The sequence below is a fragment of the Phaenicophaeus curvirostris genome, chromosome 5 (genome assembly GCF_032191515.1).
Source record: "Phaenicophaeus curvirostris isolate KB17595 chromosome 5, BPBGC_Pcur_1.0, whole genome shotgun sequence".
NCBI classification, from domain to species: domain Eukaryota; kingdom Metazoa; phylum Chordata; class Aves; order Cuculiformes; family Cuculidae; genus Phaenicophaeus; species Phaenicophaeus curvirostris.
Genome location: NC_091396.1, coordinates 11,059,119 through 11,074,979, shown reverse-complemented (window position 1 = coordinate 11,074,979; position 15,861 = coordinate 11,059,119). Strand labels below are relative to the sequence as shown.

The 15,861-nt window shown below is 38.6% G+C and overlaps 1 protein-coding gene across 2 annotated transcripts in view; it reads left to right on the top strand.

The window, feature by feature from the left end:
• Positions 1 to 15,861, top strand: part of PARVA (parvin alpha) — a 68,729-nt gene that overhangs the window by 30,649 nt on the left and 22,219 nt on the right. The window contains exons 1-5 of one of the 2 annotated variants that reach the window (XM_069857553.1): positions 1,839 to 2,003; positions 12,620 to 12,709; positions 12,809 to 12,879; positions 13,526 to 13,628; positions 15,569 to 15,709. In XM_069857553.1, coding sequence (XP_069713654.1) covers positions 1,973 to 2,003; positions 12,620 to 12,709; positions 12,809 to 12,879; positions 13,526 to 13,628; positions 15,569 to 15,709 — 436 coding nt within the window. In that variant the 5' untranslated portion in view covers positions 1,839 to 1,972. Of the gene's footprint in view, positions 1 to 1,838; positions 2,004 to 12,619; positions 12,710 to 12,808; positions 12,880 to 13,525; positions 13,629 to 15,568; positions 15,710 to 15,861 lie in introns of those variants that run through there. The other variant, XM_069857552.1, reaches the window with a different exon arrangement.

Below are 15,861 nucleotides of genomic sequence, written 5' to 3'. Positions count from 1 at the left end.
TTCCTTGCAATGATTTCTGCTAAGGGAAACAGGGAGTGCACAGGTTTATTGAATGATAGTTTTGTTGTTATTGTTGTTGTTGTTGTTAGATTACAGGAATTAGATATTAAGTTCTGGTGAATATATGTTTGTGGCAAGTGAAAATGGATTATAGACAGTATGATTAGAAATTCTTCTACTCGGTCCCCAGGCTATGTGTTTCAGACCTGCTGTTCTCACCTTCTTGCCGTGTCATGCTCTCTGAGAAAGCAGCTCTGTTTTAGCTAATTTGCAGCTTTCTTACTCTACTATAACTACACCTATTAGAACAGTTTACCTTGACATGATGACATGATCTTTTGGCTATGACTGTAGGTATAAAAAGTTGTTGTAAAAGAACAGCTTTATTTTTGTAAGACAGCTGTCTTTTGTGCATGCAAAAAGGTGCTGCTTTACAAATGGGTATAATATCACTTATAGCATAGGTTGAATTGAGGGTGCAGGTTGCTGTGGCTTCAGACTTTCTGAATTTTCTTAACGTGGTCATCTTTCATCATTCTCCTTCATGTTCCAAGTGGAGTGTGGTTTTCTGTTAGCTGTACTTACCTTCTAGATGGGATTCCCATAGTAAAGTATGTTAGAAACTTAACAGTTCTGTTCAGAAATTGAGAAGAGGAAGGCTTGGTAAAGAACTGCCAGCTCAGTATTGTCCTGTAATTGAATGCTGTTATTCAGCAGCTCAGCAATCTGGTTTCCCAGTGCCAGAAGGCAGTGGGACTCCAGGAGTCAGAATGGGGACCCTCTTTAGTGCTTGTGAGTACAACATGAAATAGGACTGTTGGCAGGGGAAAGCTGCTTTTAGGAGTGACCCAGTAGCTGCAGGCTGATGTGAATAAGAGACTACTTAGAACTGGCAAGAATGTGTTTTCAGAACACTGATAAGAGCTCTGTGTCTTTTCCTGCAAAGAATCACATCTGATATGAAACCTGGGGGAGGAATGTCATGTAGCAATAACCCTAAACAGCAAATACCTCTCAGTCATCCATATTTGTCTTTTGGCCATGATATTTTAAATTAAGTTCATTTGGAAACTAGAAAGGTAACCGCTTTCCGTGGCTTAGAAATGAGCCAGGCATATGTCATGTCCCTCATCCTGCTCCAAGTTGAAACAGAGATTTAAACATTTTACAACTTCTGAAAAGTTCTAGTCTGTAGAAAACTTTGTAGCAATTTGATTTTTAGCCCAAGTAAGTAACTGCGTTAGATTATCTTTTCATTACCGTCCCTCTTTGGAAGGTCCCATAGCCTTTAAAACTAGTTCTTTTCTTACCAGTAGTTTATTATTCTTTTCATGATTCATACCTCTCCTTTCCTCTGCTCTTTAGCTTTTTGTATGCTTTTGCCTGTTTTAGAGCTTAATCCTTCTTGCATGTGAATTTTGCTAATTATTTTAGCCTTTGTTTCACAAAAAAAAGGGAGGGAAATTTCCCTTCCAGTATTGCCATGCCTGTGTCTAGACCTTTCCTACTCTTTCATGGGAGTTGTGGCTTTATTCAGTTGTAAGAGGAAAAGGTATGAGTTACCTGCAGCAGAAATGGACTGCGATCAGTGAAAACGTGCTTTACACTTGCTGTTTGAGCATTCTGTTGAGTTATACAACTGATAACAAAAGCACACAGTCAAAACTGTATCCCAGCATTCAGAATGCAACTTACCAAGCTGCAAAAAGCAGATTTAGTTTCTTTTGCAGATGGTCTATGAGTCTCATGTGGCGTTGTATTAAATTATATAGGCAGTCAGTCACTTGTACTGAAGCGATGCTCTGAGCTGAGTTGTGATGTGCTTGGACCATTCTCTTGGAAAACAGGCTCTAAAGCTAATACAGCTTCTCTGAAGAGCAGCAGCAAAGGGGCCTGCAGAGCAAGGGGCTTCAAACAACTTAAAAACTGCTGTTCTCCCTGGGATGCACTATGAGGGTGGCCCAGCGACCCGATGATGGGCTGTGGAGCATTTTGCCCTAAAGGTAGGAGGCTAGACCGGCTTATTCAGTTATTTTTCATCTTTGTTTCTGTGATGCTTCAGGAGTATTGTTTTCTGACCTTATATTTTTGCAGTGGTAGTTATTTCTGGTTTGTAATATTTTGAAGGTAAGAGTGGGAGTTTATTGTCTTTGTCAGACTGCATTTTTCCTGCTTAAAAAGAGGAAGAAAATGTAGTAGTTTGTTTATTTTGAATGTTATTCCACAAAAATATTTCTGCAATATGAATGAGAGAGAATTAGCTGCTTTATCCTAGTGGTACTTCATAAGAATATATGTGTCTATTAAATTCAGTTTGGTACAAATTCAATCCTTAAGTAATACTGGATCCAGTGTGATAACAGTGATTTCCATCAGCTGAATTTTCACTCAGGGAAGATTGCTATTTGTGGTGAAAAACATACTTGAGATAGCAATTTTCAAATGGGCTATGTATTTTACAGTAGGTATGTCTTAATGTTTGTGCTTATGAAAATGATAATTCTGTAGTACTAAACACTTTCTAGTAGGAATATTAACATAAACTCATTTATGGCATCAGCAACTGAGTGCTGCAGATTATTTCTGGGAAACACTGAATTTGTTAGTTCTATGAAGTAGAACCCATTTAAGGTTATATAAATGGGTGATTGAATCGCAGTTTTTGCTGTGTTCACCTGCAAAGTGGGAGATTTAGCCACAGCTACTATTGGGGTGAGTGTTTTGCAGGTGGCAGTTGATACATTGATGATGACAGCAACCCATGACATACATTTAACAGATAGGATTTTACACAGAAGTGTTTCCCTTGTCTGACAAGTGGTAGTAAGTGCTGCTCCAAACTTACAGCTTGTTTAAGTTCTAGTGGAAAAAAAAGGTTGCAGTGCATGTGTGGTTCAGAGCTGTAGGTTTACCCTTACAGTGCTGGTGCTTACGTTGCTTGCAGCTTGTTTCCTGATAAGAAACATGTGAACACCGTATTCAGATGAAGAGTCCAATGAAGTAATTTTTTTTGAGACGGGGCATTTGGAAGTTGGATCAGCTGTTTAAATTTTATAAGGAAATTAGGAAGATCAGGAATGCAAAGGAGGGGACAAGGCAGTGCCCATGAGGGACAAGGCACAGGTCTGGATGAAAACCATTACTACTGGTTATATGAAAAGAAGAGTGTTCTCTTTGCTGCGTTACGAGTTTGGGAAATGAGGTACGGGTGCTGCTGCCTATTCTGTGTCAGGCTAAGTGTAACATTACAGATGGGTTTTTAAGGCTGTATTTTTAAATGCAGTCTGTGTCTCCGGAGAGGAAACATGTAAGTGTATCCCTTAAACTAGAAGTGCGTCACTTTCTGTGCTGCAGAATGGGATAATGCTACTTTCTTCTGGTGATGGGTTGTTAAACTAATGAATTCTGATTAAGGGATTTGAGAACCTAGACTGGGAACTGTTGATTTATTTCCTGTGTAAACTAAGAGCTAATTCTGCTTTCCTAAGCCAAACATAGTTTCCAGTTTGTGCTACCAAAGTCCTGTCTAACATTATCATATTATGCTTTTGTGTAGATGTGTTTTAGGAGAATACCACAGCCATACTATTGATCACATCACACTGTGATTTATGCCAGCTGAGTGAAGTCCTCTCTCTAGTCAGGGACTGCCACAGCCCTAATATATTCCTCTCCTTCCCCAAAATGACTCTTCACCTGTCTGGCTAGGTAAGAACAGGAGGACTTCCGCTTGTCAATTGTAACAGTCTGTAACAGTCCAGACCTGAAGGTTTTCTGCTGTAAAATGCACACTGACCTCCACAGCATTCAAGACAACTCCGAAGAGTAATTTACCCTTCAATATGGTGAGATATATTTCTGCCCTCTTAAAGTTTTGGTTTTCTGCCCTTCACCAAATCCAGCCCATGTTCTTTAAAAATATAGCTGGGTTTCTGTAGATCCAGCCAAAGCCACAGCCTAGTTTTTCCATGTTGAAGTCTTGTCTAGATCCTAGTTTCCAAATTAGATCCTAATTCTGTCCTTGAAGAGGAACTTCAGATCCCTAGTACATGCTGCAGAGACTTTAAAAAACCCTTTGTTAGGCACAGATATTAAATGTAGCCAGAAATTTAATATCTTTAAAATGGAGAGGAAGAAAAGAATTGGATGTTGCAAGTCAGTTCTCATTTGTTGTACTGAAATTTTGTGCCGAACCAGGGTTAGATGCTCAGAATTTACACAGAAGGTAGCAAAGCATGGACTGTGAGCTACCAGTTATACAAATAAGTAAAAATCTGCATATTTGTATCCATTATTATTTTAATTTCTTCAGGTTAACTATTATTCCATCTTCCTGTAACCCTCAAACTTTATCATGGTTGACTTTGATGCCAAAGAAAGGTCGTGAAGCCTGAGGAACTCTCAGAAGATGTTATAAGGTGGTTTTGATTTTGGTTTTTTTTCCTTCTGGGGTGTAGAAATACTTGGCCACTTACTACAAATCTTTTGATCTTTTGTTGGAAAGTCATTCCTTGAAGGTGACCAGATGTTTATATTTAAAGCACAAGTAGCTCTAAGAATTGCAGTTTGAAAATAGTGCCCTTGTGTGATACATAAACCAATTCACAGTCCCTGAAAAGGAACTTTAACTTTACAGTAAATGTGGTCATTTTTATAATTCTTCCAAGAAGAAAAAGTAGTCGTCTAGATTACTGAGATGCAATGGGTCTGACACTTAATTGTTTTTCCTTCAAAGACAAGGCTTATGTACACAAGAAGAAAGGAGCAAAAAATTCAGGAAATCCTCAGCTTGCTGCTGGTGTGCCCTCACATTCCTAAGAACTATTTTTGGGTTTTCTCTTAGGAATAGCTAGAACTTGTTGAGCTGGGAAAGACAACTTGGAACAGATCTTTGGTTTTGTCTTTTCTGCCTGAGCACCTCTTGTTATTATTGGAATAGCTGCTATTAATATTAGCTGGTTGGTGATTCAGAGAATGGGGCAAGTCAGTCCTGTAAAATCAGCTTCTCTACTCCACAATGTTTGGAAAAAACTATTGCAGCAAGGTGGTGAGCATAGAGGGTGAACAGTTGCCTCTGCTTGCTTTGGGTTAGCACTACACCAAGAGGTCTGTCTGACTCTATTCTGCATGTTGCTACCTGCAGATTTGTTATAACTCAAGAAATAATGAAATATCAATGAGAAGGATGCAAATGCTTTCCCTTGCGTCTCCGTACAGCTGCAAGTTCTGAGATATCTCAGTAAATCAGTTGTGAGCTATTTCAATATGTATCTCAATGATTTGGAAACCTTATCTGTCAAAGGATGTCTTTCAGTAAAATATTTTGCATTTAGGGATACTGTGTATAGACTAGCTAGTAGCGTGTATCTTTTGCACAAAGACATTACCAACATATCTGAGACTGCTTGGAGAGTTTTAGGCTGGGATCAGATTCGGTGCAGCACATTTTGATAAACACTTGGAATGGTCACAACATTTCTCATATGTGTGGTTTGTTCTTAGGTGGGTGATAAATCAGTGCCATTTAAACTCCTGTCTCTGTTCCCAATGCCATCTTTGGGGTATTTTCAGTGATAAACACTCCTATAGAGTGATAGGCTTTTCGAAACATCTGTGGATACTGCTTATGTATTTTAAAAGATATGCTGAGATGTGTTGAAGGAATGAATGGAATGATTGGCATCTGTGTTAGCTCAACACCGCGCCACTTGTTACCTCTTAGAAACTACAGGAAAATTCTGAGAAAGAACTTTCATCTCAAATGAAATGGGAAAACATGTAAGGCTTAACAGAGCTACTTGTGCCATGGCAAAGAAAATCATGTGTACTCTTTAAAAGGATTGAGTTTGCTCCCTGTTTTGTTGTTGTTTTTTATCTACTCAGACCAGAGATCTGTCAGTCTCTGAAGGGTTTTTTTTCCCAGCTAATTGCTAAAAAGGAACGGAACGACAAGCGTCACTGAGGTACTTCAGAGTGGCTTTGGACTTTAAAGAAAGTTCAAGGCAATAAGCATTTAATTTGTGTTGCATACATAAAAATTATAGCATTTCTCCCATTCTTTTTTTGTGAACAGCATTTCTCCCGTTGTTTTTGTGTGTATGCCATGTTTGGTTTAATGGAGAAATGAGAAAAGAAAATAGATTCTTTTTTGGAGACTGGGTACTAATGCGGTAACATTAAAGGCAGGCACATTGTTGTCAGCCAGTTTGCATATTTATTTACTTTTACAAATGGTTGGCTTGGAGTCAGCAGTTAATGGAATGAGAATGATGTTCCTGTACAGATCATTTCCTGGGAAACATTTTCAATTACAAACATATCTCTGCTTTTCTTTCCTCATTTGTTATGTCTTGGAGAATAAATGGGGAGTAGCATTTACAACTTAAGGTTTATGTTCTGCAGACAATTTTAACAATGATCCCCACAGAAAAAGGCCCCTTTGTAGTTGCAGACATATGTTTATGATGTTTTGTGCTGCGAATATCAAATTTCTGGTGGACGTTGTGTCACACTCTGCAAACTTGTAAACATCTATAAATCCATTGGACCATTTTAGTACCATGTGTAATGCAGATTTATTGTCTTTTGTGTGGATTTCTTTTGTTTTGGAGTTAAAGCTGAGCTGCTATAATCCATATTGGATGAATTATGTATTCAAGAAAATTAGGCAGTACCATTTCAGAGTAATATTTTCTTTTCCCTTTGTGGACTTAGAGGCACACACACAAGCATTGGAAAATAACGTTTGAATGGATGGCCCAGAAAGCAATTGCCTAAGTTTGCTTGACAAAATAGTATCATACTGTAAAAGCTTAAGCTAGGACTTTTTGAAGAAGCTTTTGCTGTTTTTTCTGTCATTCTCTGACCATCTTAGGTAATTTGGATATCTTTTCCTATTTGCCAGTACAAATTCACAATTACTCCACTGGAATTATATCAGGGTATAAAAAAGGAGTACGTGATGGGAAATAGGAATCTCACTGAGCCAGTGAGCTGGTATAAATTGGCATAAATCCACTGAAGTTTGTGCAGATACAGTCATTTACACTTAAGTCTGCATGGCAGACACTACCAAGTCAGCAGAAGTAAAGCTGCTCTTGTGCATAAGTGGTGACAAAAGCAACCCATCAAGGTCATAAGCATTTATCAGAAATTTGCACCTAGTGAAGAGAATATGAAGCCAATCTAAATTTGGCTCAACTATAATTGAGTGAATCCCTTTTACAGGAGCAGTAAAGGCATTTCTTATTGAAAATCAGCATTTTTTCTAAACTGGCTGTAACTTCTGGCTACATACAAAAACATATGTAGCATAAGCTTGCCTGTTTGTATATACAAATGTCCAGTGCTACTCTGGCAATAGGATGCCTGCAGCTAGCCTTGCAAGTTGTGCTTCCCACTTAAGATAGCAACATGGCATGTAAAGCTACTGACTACCATAGGTTCACAATATCAGGTAGTTTGTCCTTTGACTTTTTATAGAAAGCTTAAACTCATGGAGACAGGTGAATGTTAACAAATCTCAGCTTCCACAAAAAAAAAAAAACAAAACAAAAAAAACCAACCAAAAACCAAACCAAAGTATTTTCAACCCTGAATATGGCAGAGAAGACAATGAATGGAAAATCCTTATATTAAAGAAAGAAAGGCAGTTAAAGAACTGCCAAAGTGCGCATGCACGAGTTTACGTTGGCATATACGCGTGTATGTAAATTGCTTGGTTTTGAAGGATTGAGGTTAGAAGCATTGTGTCACTGTGTTCCTCCAGCGCTAGAGTCTGGTTGTAGTTAATCACAGGCTTTTGGAATTGATCTGTTAGTGTGGTAGCACTTGAGTAATTTTAGTTTTGCAAGTACAAAATCAATTATATGAAAAGACCTGTCTGTAGCACTTGGAGAGTCTATTTAACGCTATATCTTGCTGTATTTATTTATGATTCTTTGGATAGATATGCTAAAATACATTTGAACCACAGAGTGCATTGGGTGATGTGGTGTTTCTGAGCTCAGTTAAATAATAAGATGTGTTTTATTCAAATCAGAATACCATTAAGCCCTGAATACTAAACAGGACAGCAAAAAGCCTTCAGCACACAAAATAAACAAGTAAAAAACCCAAATGAAACTGTCTAATAAATAAAATGTGGAGCAACAGGCTGCATGTACTAGAGGAATTAAGCCAATTTAAACCGTATGGGCAGTATTCCACTTTCAGATGTGCTTGGCGTCCAACAGTTTCAATGGCAGTTGGATGCACACATCAAAGGGCAAAGTCTGGCTCAGAGCACCCGCATGGATTTGATAGCATAGGTTTACAACCTTGCAGTCCTAGAGCATCTAAAACAATAAGAGCTCTATCCAGCTTAAAATAGCTGCTGTAGTTGCTCTTGATACAAGCTCATGGGCTCCCCAGCTCTTGGGCCAAATTTGGTGCTGGCATGGTAGGAAGAAGTCTGTTGACAGCTGTTAACAGTGGAGTTGCACTTCATTACATCATTACAAATTTGGTCTCTGGAGCTGAATCAGTAGTCAGCAGAAGTGTCCATTCCTTATCCAGAGTTAAAAAGGGAAGTTTCACATTTGTGGTCCACTGACATTTACTTGGCCTACATGTATCTCTGATGTTTTTAAGGGTCTTTCATTAAAGGTACGTTCAACCCCCAGTTCCATTAAGCTTGGTGACTTTAAAAAAAACAAACCCCCAAAGTACTGGATTTCCCTCTCGCATCTGAAAGGATAAAGTCCCTAATCGTGCCAATATAAGCACAATGAGAACAAGCCCCATAGTAGCCGACGCACTGGGTTGTATCTGGGCTGCAGCGGAGGGTGAGAACAGAAGGGTGCTCCTAACTCTGATTGCTGGGGTCGTCCACTGGCCAGGCGTGCCTGATGTCAAGCAGACAACTCGGTGGATGCTGCCCTTCAAAGAACTGTCACAGGTCCCAGTACACTGGTCTGACTCCTGGCAACTGTTGTTATGTAGATGAATCGCTCCAGCTTTGTCCCCTTCTCCCTTCCCAGGTCTGTAAGATTCAGAGTAGAGGTCTTACCGGTGCTTCAAGTAATTCCTCAAAGTATTTCAAGAAACTAGATGATTTATTTTAATTTTATCTGCTGCAAAAAAATGTCCCAAACCTGTGTACTTTGTTTTTATTAAAATGCTAAATTACTGAAGTGATTTTCATGAAAATTAATTACAACAAATTAATGATAAACAGCTGAAAAATAGATTCCTCTGATGAAACTGTGGTATGCAAACTCTTAACCTCAATCACATTTTTGTGGTTCCTCTGTAAGCACCTATGTGTATAATAGTGGTTTGTCATGAAATTTTTGGATGGAAATTCATAGAAAGTGAGGTTTTACTACATAATACATTTTTTCTCCTTGAACACACAACTTGATATAATGCGTGTGTTTTTACCTGCTCCTTTTAATATTATTAATCTCTGGTTAAATCTTTCTTCATCAGTATTGGGAAAGAAGTGAAAAAAGTGCTATCAGGCTCAGGGTTTCTCCGTCATGTTTTCTGCTTGTAGGGGACAGGAGGCAGGAGGAGTCTTTATTATGGGACTAATACCAACCTTAGGCATGGGTTGTGCAGTGCAGAATGCAGTGGCTGAGGAGAAGGTGTCCTCCTTGGCAAACTGAATCCATCTGGGATCTTTATATCATTTGGAAATGTGTTGGGTGGGTTCTGCATGTGGCTCAGGCAGGTGTGAGAAATATTTGCTGTTCCAGTGAGCTGCCCTGGGGAACAAGACCAGCACTTGTATATGCCTGCATATGGCACAGCAGGACTTAGCCCCTGCTGCATAATAAATATAACACGTGCAATGCATTCTAGAACAGATCAATGTATTAGTTTCTCATGTATATTTATTATTATTTTATTTGTATTCTATGCTCCCTTTTCATGCAGAGATATGGCTTTTTTATTTACTTTCTCTTGTTTTCAGAAACTCTGATAATACAGTGAAGGTCATGTTATTAAAAGTAGAATGTAATAATTGTGCACATTGGAGGACAAGTACAGGGAGGTTCTGTGGGCTTTGTAAAGAATGCATTACAAAATGTTCAGCCTTGAAAAGTCCACTCAGTCCCCCTGGAGAAATATCAGTGGATCGCTCCCTGGAGAGAGGAGCCAAAAGCTTTCCGCACTGCCCTTCACTAGGAAGGTGAGCTGACTGCCTCCTCCAGTGTGTCTTGCCCAAGCAGAGCATCCAGCCCTTAGTGACAGGAGAGCTCATTGGAGACAGTTGGCTTGAACAGGTTTTATTTACTTTGCTCCCTCTTTGGGATGATGTGAAACAAACATTTTTCTGTCTGGGAACCTTTATGCGGAAGGCCTCCATGAACTAAACATTTCAGGACAGAAGGACGTTCACATGGAAGTTTTCTATCCACTGATGTTTTTATGCCCTTAACCATTTTGAACCAAAATTAAAAAAAAAAAATAAAACAAACCCCAAACCTGAAGAGGTTAATAAAACCAACAATGGTTTTCTCTAAGGAGTATTAGCAGTTCAAAGAATTACCATTAAGTGTAAACAATTCCTGAGATTGTACACACTAGACCAAATTCATCCTTGCAAGAACTTCTCAGAACTCAATGGAGTTACATGAGGGATTAATTTGGTCCATTGCTCTCAGCCATCAGTTTAAGAGGATATACAACAATCAAGGGAACTATTATTGTCAACATTGTTTTATGAGTCTTTAGAGCTGCTCAGTATTTGTATTTTACAAATGCATAAGCAGCGTGAGTGTATGGAGTGAAGTCAGTGTTTCACTGGTGAAGGTAGTGGATTTTTCAAAGTTATTTTTCTACAATTAAACATAATAAGCTTTCTGTCAGGTGTTATTGCTGCAAATCTTGTATATATGCCTGAATACCGCTACACAGATTCTTGGAACTTGCACAGGCAATTCATGTGGCAGAGGACAAAACATTTCGCAGAGTGTAGAAGATACCTGGGAAGTACTGTTATCACACCAACTGACTAATTATCACAGTGTTCATGTGAAAGTCTGCTGTACTTATTGCATGCAGGAAGTTAAGGCAGAGAGTTAAGCCTGTTTTCCAAAAGCTAATTTACAGGGCAGTCATGCAGCCAGGAATAAACAACAAGATCTTTACTGTTACTTTCTACTTTTGATTTTCTCCAAATCTAGATTGTTTCTGTAATTTTTGTAATAAACCAAGGAAAGCTTCATTAGTGAATCTTAAATATTAGATGGTGAATCTGCATCTGCACATAAATTGTCTATTTTAGTTCATGTCAGAAGGTGTATACAGCTATCTGAATCTTGAGGACATGTGTAGGATGGTTGAATTAAGAAATTTAAGTTTAAACTCTGACTGGAACGGTTTTGCTACCAACAGGTTCTACTGAAGGTCTGAATGCTAGAAAATGAGTGGTTAAAGTGACATTACTTACTTGTCATTCATAGGACAGTAAGCCTTTTCCTTGGTTTAGTAAATCAGATTTGCACTTATGTCTTGGTTACAAAGCAAGATACAAAATTATCTGATCACCGAAGTGGGTGCCTTCCCTGCATGTTGCTTGATGTTCTTCCATAGTGTTAGGATCAATGTATTGGCTTGTTTGTGTTTATTCCCTCATGTTATGGAGGCATGTTTGGACAGTGAAGGAATGGTTTTGCCTTTGCAATCTATTAAAGTTCGGGTCACCCAGAGGAATGAATCAAGTTGCTCTGAACTGTACTAGATACAGAACCTGTACAGTACAGAACTGGTGCAGGACTGCTTATACGCTTCTCTGTATCTCTCTGTTCCTATGTGCTCAGAGCACATGTTACAAGAACATTGATTTTTGCAGCATTAGGGGACTTTAGCTGAATGAGAACTTGTCCAGGTTTCCTGACGTCTGTGGCTATCTTCAAACTATGGGATCTTGAATTACTTTGACATTCCCGTGTCCAAGTTCTTTCTCAGCCCCTGTCTGGACTCCACAGGAGGCAGTACTTCTGAGGGTTAATGGTCTCAGAGCTGTGTCCTACTACCATGATTGCTGCTAAAGTAAGGCCAAAAAAAGCAGTCCAGAAGCATCTCAATCTGCTCCAGGTGGTCTTTGACCTGAACAACAGATGTTGTTGCTGTGTCTGCAACTGCACCTTGAGTCCTGATATCACTTTGGCAGCTCATATGTGAATGTATAGCCAGACTCAGCTCTTCCAAGTAGCTAAACTTGAAGTATCTCCAGAGTAAGGGTGACATAGCAGAAAACAATAATCATTTCTCTCGGCTAAGATGATTCATTAGTGTTAAAATGTCAGGACCATTAAAATGCAAGTGAGCCTTTTAAAATTTGAGGACAACAGTCCTTATCCTGGAAAAGACTTGAGGGAATTGCATCGATTCCAGTACCGTTATCCATGAAAAATCTACTCACACAGGTAAAGATTTGTTGGCTGGCTTCCCATTCTTGTTAGCTGTATCTTATTGCTGTAAGTACACCTAGTGGCTTATCTAGTAGAGTCATGTTCTTATTAAGAAATTAAGACGATTAATACTACTTTTAGCAAGAGTGGAATAGTAAGTAAAATTGAATTGAAATTTGACTGAGGTCTTTTTTTTTTTTTTTTTTATTTCCTAGTATCTGAATTACAGGAAGAAGGAATAAATGCCATTAACTTACCTCTCAGTCCAATTCCATTTGAACTAGACCCTGAGGACACTATGCTAGGTAATTCACAACAATTTTACATCTCAACATAAAAGCTTGATGTAAAATAAAGTGTCATGCCTGTAATAGTTTCTAATATCTTTCTTTTAAACCTTCCAGAGGAAAATGAAGTTCGAACAATGGTTGATCCAAATTCAAGAAATGACCCCAAATTACAAGAACTAATGAAGGTAATGAAAAGCATGTAAACACTTTCAGGAAAGTGAGACTATTTTTTAATTCTATCTCTACTCCTTTAATTTGAACGCTTCAAAGAACTGTTCAGTTATTAATTAAATGAAACCACCTGGTGCATACATCTCAGTGAAATGTGAAGGTAATTTCTTGCAGTATCTTTCTCTAGACGTGGTGCAGAGATACTTAAGAACTTGGATTAAAATCCTGAGTTCAGTTTCTTAGCACCCCCCCTCCCCCAAGTCTAAGATCACGTTGACTTCCCTTGTAGTCTTTGTGATTCTTGGGGTTACAGACTTGACAGGAAGCTTCATTAGAATTGACTTCAATACCTTTTGCTTCACAATAAAATGTTAAAATACTACTGAGAGCAAAGGACAGATTTCACTCCAGAAGGCACTGCATTAATCCAGTATTTGTCTGGTTCTTGTGGTGCTTGCATTGACACAGCCACCTTAGAACTACAGACCTTCCTAAGTCCTTCCTATTTTCTTCTGATGGTATTGCAGACTGACTCATTTTGAGCCATTGCTGCTTTGGTATTCTTTCTTCTAAGTATTTTCATCATTGTACAAAATGACATGTGTTTCAAATTGCAAATGAATAGTGTATAAAACTGCCAAACTTGTATTTCCCATATAGGTATTAATTGACTGGATTAATGATGTGTTGGTAGGAGAGAGGATTATTGTGAAAGACTTGGCTGAAGACCTGTATGATGGACAAGTATTGCAGAAGTTATTTGGTAAGGAAAAATACATGTGCATGCTGTTGGGGTACTTTGTCAGTAAGTGAATCACTTGTTCCTGCTTAGGAGCTTTGGTGTCATCTTACATTTATGCCACTAAGTGGTATAAAAATAGCACTGTATTATGAGATGCTTGAGCAATAGGCTGTATACACAATACTTGCAGCTACAGTGCCATGTGTGGTGCTCTGTAGTTGATGAGAACAGCATAAAGCCTACCTGGGGTGCTGGGGAGGGAGAGTTCTTGTCTTGGCAACAGTATTCACTCCCATTAGATTTATTATCTGCATATGTGATCTACAAACTTAACCATATTACAAGTGGAAAGTAAGTTTGAAGGCAAGGGTATTTTCAGTACAATGGTGGATGTTTTTAATCTCTGCTGGTTCCATACTGTAGTTTATTCACATTGCAATGTTCCTCTGGAAAGTTGGAGTTTCTTTCTGATTTGATGTCTGGCTTTTAATGTTACTGAGGTAATAGTACCCAGTGGACTGCAAACTGAGCTTCAGCTGAGAAACAGATAAAGAAAAGAAACTGCTAATGCACAGCTGGCACGTGCTTTTTTAACTGTTGGCTTGGAAGCCATTTTCTTATTTATTACAGCTCATAAAGCCTCCAGTAAATTTTTTTTTTCAGTATCTTAAATGAATCTTGAAACATCATGTGAACCCTTCTAATAAAGACTGCACAGGCTGTTCCCTTGTATGCATGGTTAAGCTGTTGAAAATATTGTGATGGACTGGGTATGCCCCAGACTGAACAATTTGATTCTCATGGGCAGACCTCCAGTGACTTCACTCAAAACCCAAAAAATGCATATCAGATACAGTGTAACTCTAAATGTGTTCATACTGATCCAACACATTTTTATTTCAGTGGGATCTTTTGCATTATCCTTAGTTCCTTGTGGATCAGGTCTATGCTAACTGAAGAGGTTGGTCTTGTTGTGAGGCTATGCGTGACTGATTTCTGTGGAGGTGCTAGAAATCCATGGAGATAGCATTCTCTTAGGCAGGATTCATAGGCTGGTAATTCAGGCTCAGTCTCTTTGGGAAGATATTCAGTTGGCTTTGGTGAAAACAAGGTCTGCACTTAGCAAATAAGATCTCTCTTAATAAGATCATCTTTCGTAGGAGTAAATGGATAGGCAACCAAATATTTTATTTATGGTGGTGTTATCTGAAAGCTTTTACTATTAAATTTTCTTTGCCCACTTAATGGTAATGCTTACTTTTTTGCTTACTTAATGGTAAACACCAAGCTGTATATGCATATACCTAGTAATTTGTGCTAATTATTAACAAACCAATTAATAACATATTTGAAAATCTGCTGCGGATTTTGAGTGCAGAGAAGGAGCTGTGGTTTCATAGAAGAAAATTGTCACAGGTTTTAGTTGTTTCCAAACCTGCAACCATACTTGTTCAAATTTTTTGGGTGCATCTTCCACCTCTATGAATATGGTGTCATTTCACTTTTATCACAAATGGGTCAAGTAGAGTTTTTAAGTCTCCCAAGTCTGAGGGAGAAGACAGGAGGCTGGAACTGATAAAATGAATCTTAAAGTGGGTATCCTAGGTTTGATGGTCTGCTGTTCAAGCCATTTGCATACAGAATACCCTCTTAGCCAGTAGCAATATAAGTAATGGTCCTTATCTGCTGTTCCTTAAAGGGAGTTGCAGCACATATTTGTTAGCCGGTAGTGTGGCTTTCATTAATACTTGTCTTTCCCCTTGGCAATGGGTAAATAAAGGGAAAATGTGAACTGTATCTTTAGGACCACAGAAGTGCAGGGGAAAGGAAAATCAGAGAATTTTAAAACTAGGAAGTCTAATCTTTTGAATGTATGTCTGGATGCAAGGAATGTCTTTGTGTTTTTCATGGAGTTGACAACTGTTTTTCTTCTGTTTTTTTTCCTTCTATTATCACTTTAGAGAAACTTGAAAGTGAGAAGTTGAATGTTGCTGAAGTTACTCAGTCTGAAATTGCTCAGAAACAGAAGCTACAGACAGTGCTTGAAAAAATCAATGAAACCCTTAAACTCCCTCCAAGAAGCATTAAATGGAATGTTGACTGTAAGTTGTGTGTTTTCTGTGCTGTTCTCGTCTGTTAACAGCCAAGAGTTTATAGCTGCTATCTGGAATAGTGAAATATGCAATGATAAGGGAAGGCTGAAACCTGGTATTTATGGTAGGACCAGCTCTGAAGGACACTTCCAGATGTGGTA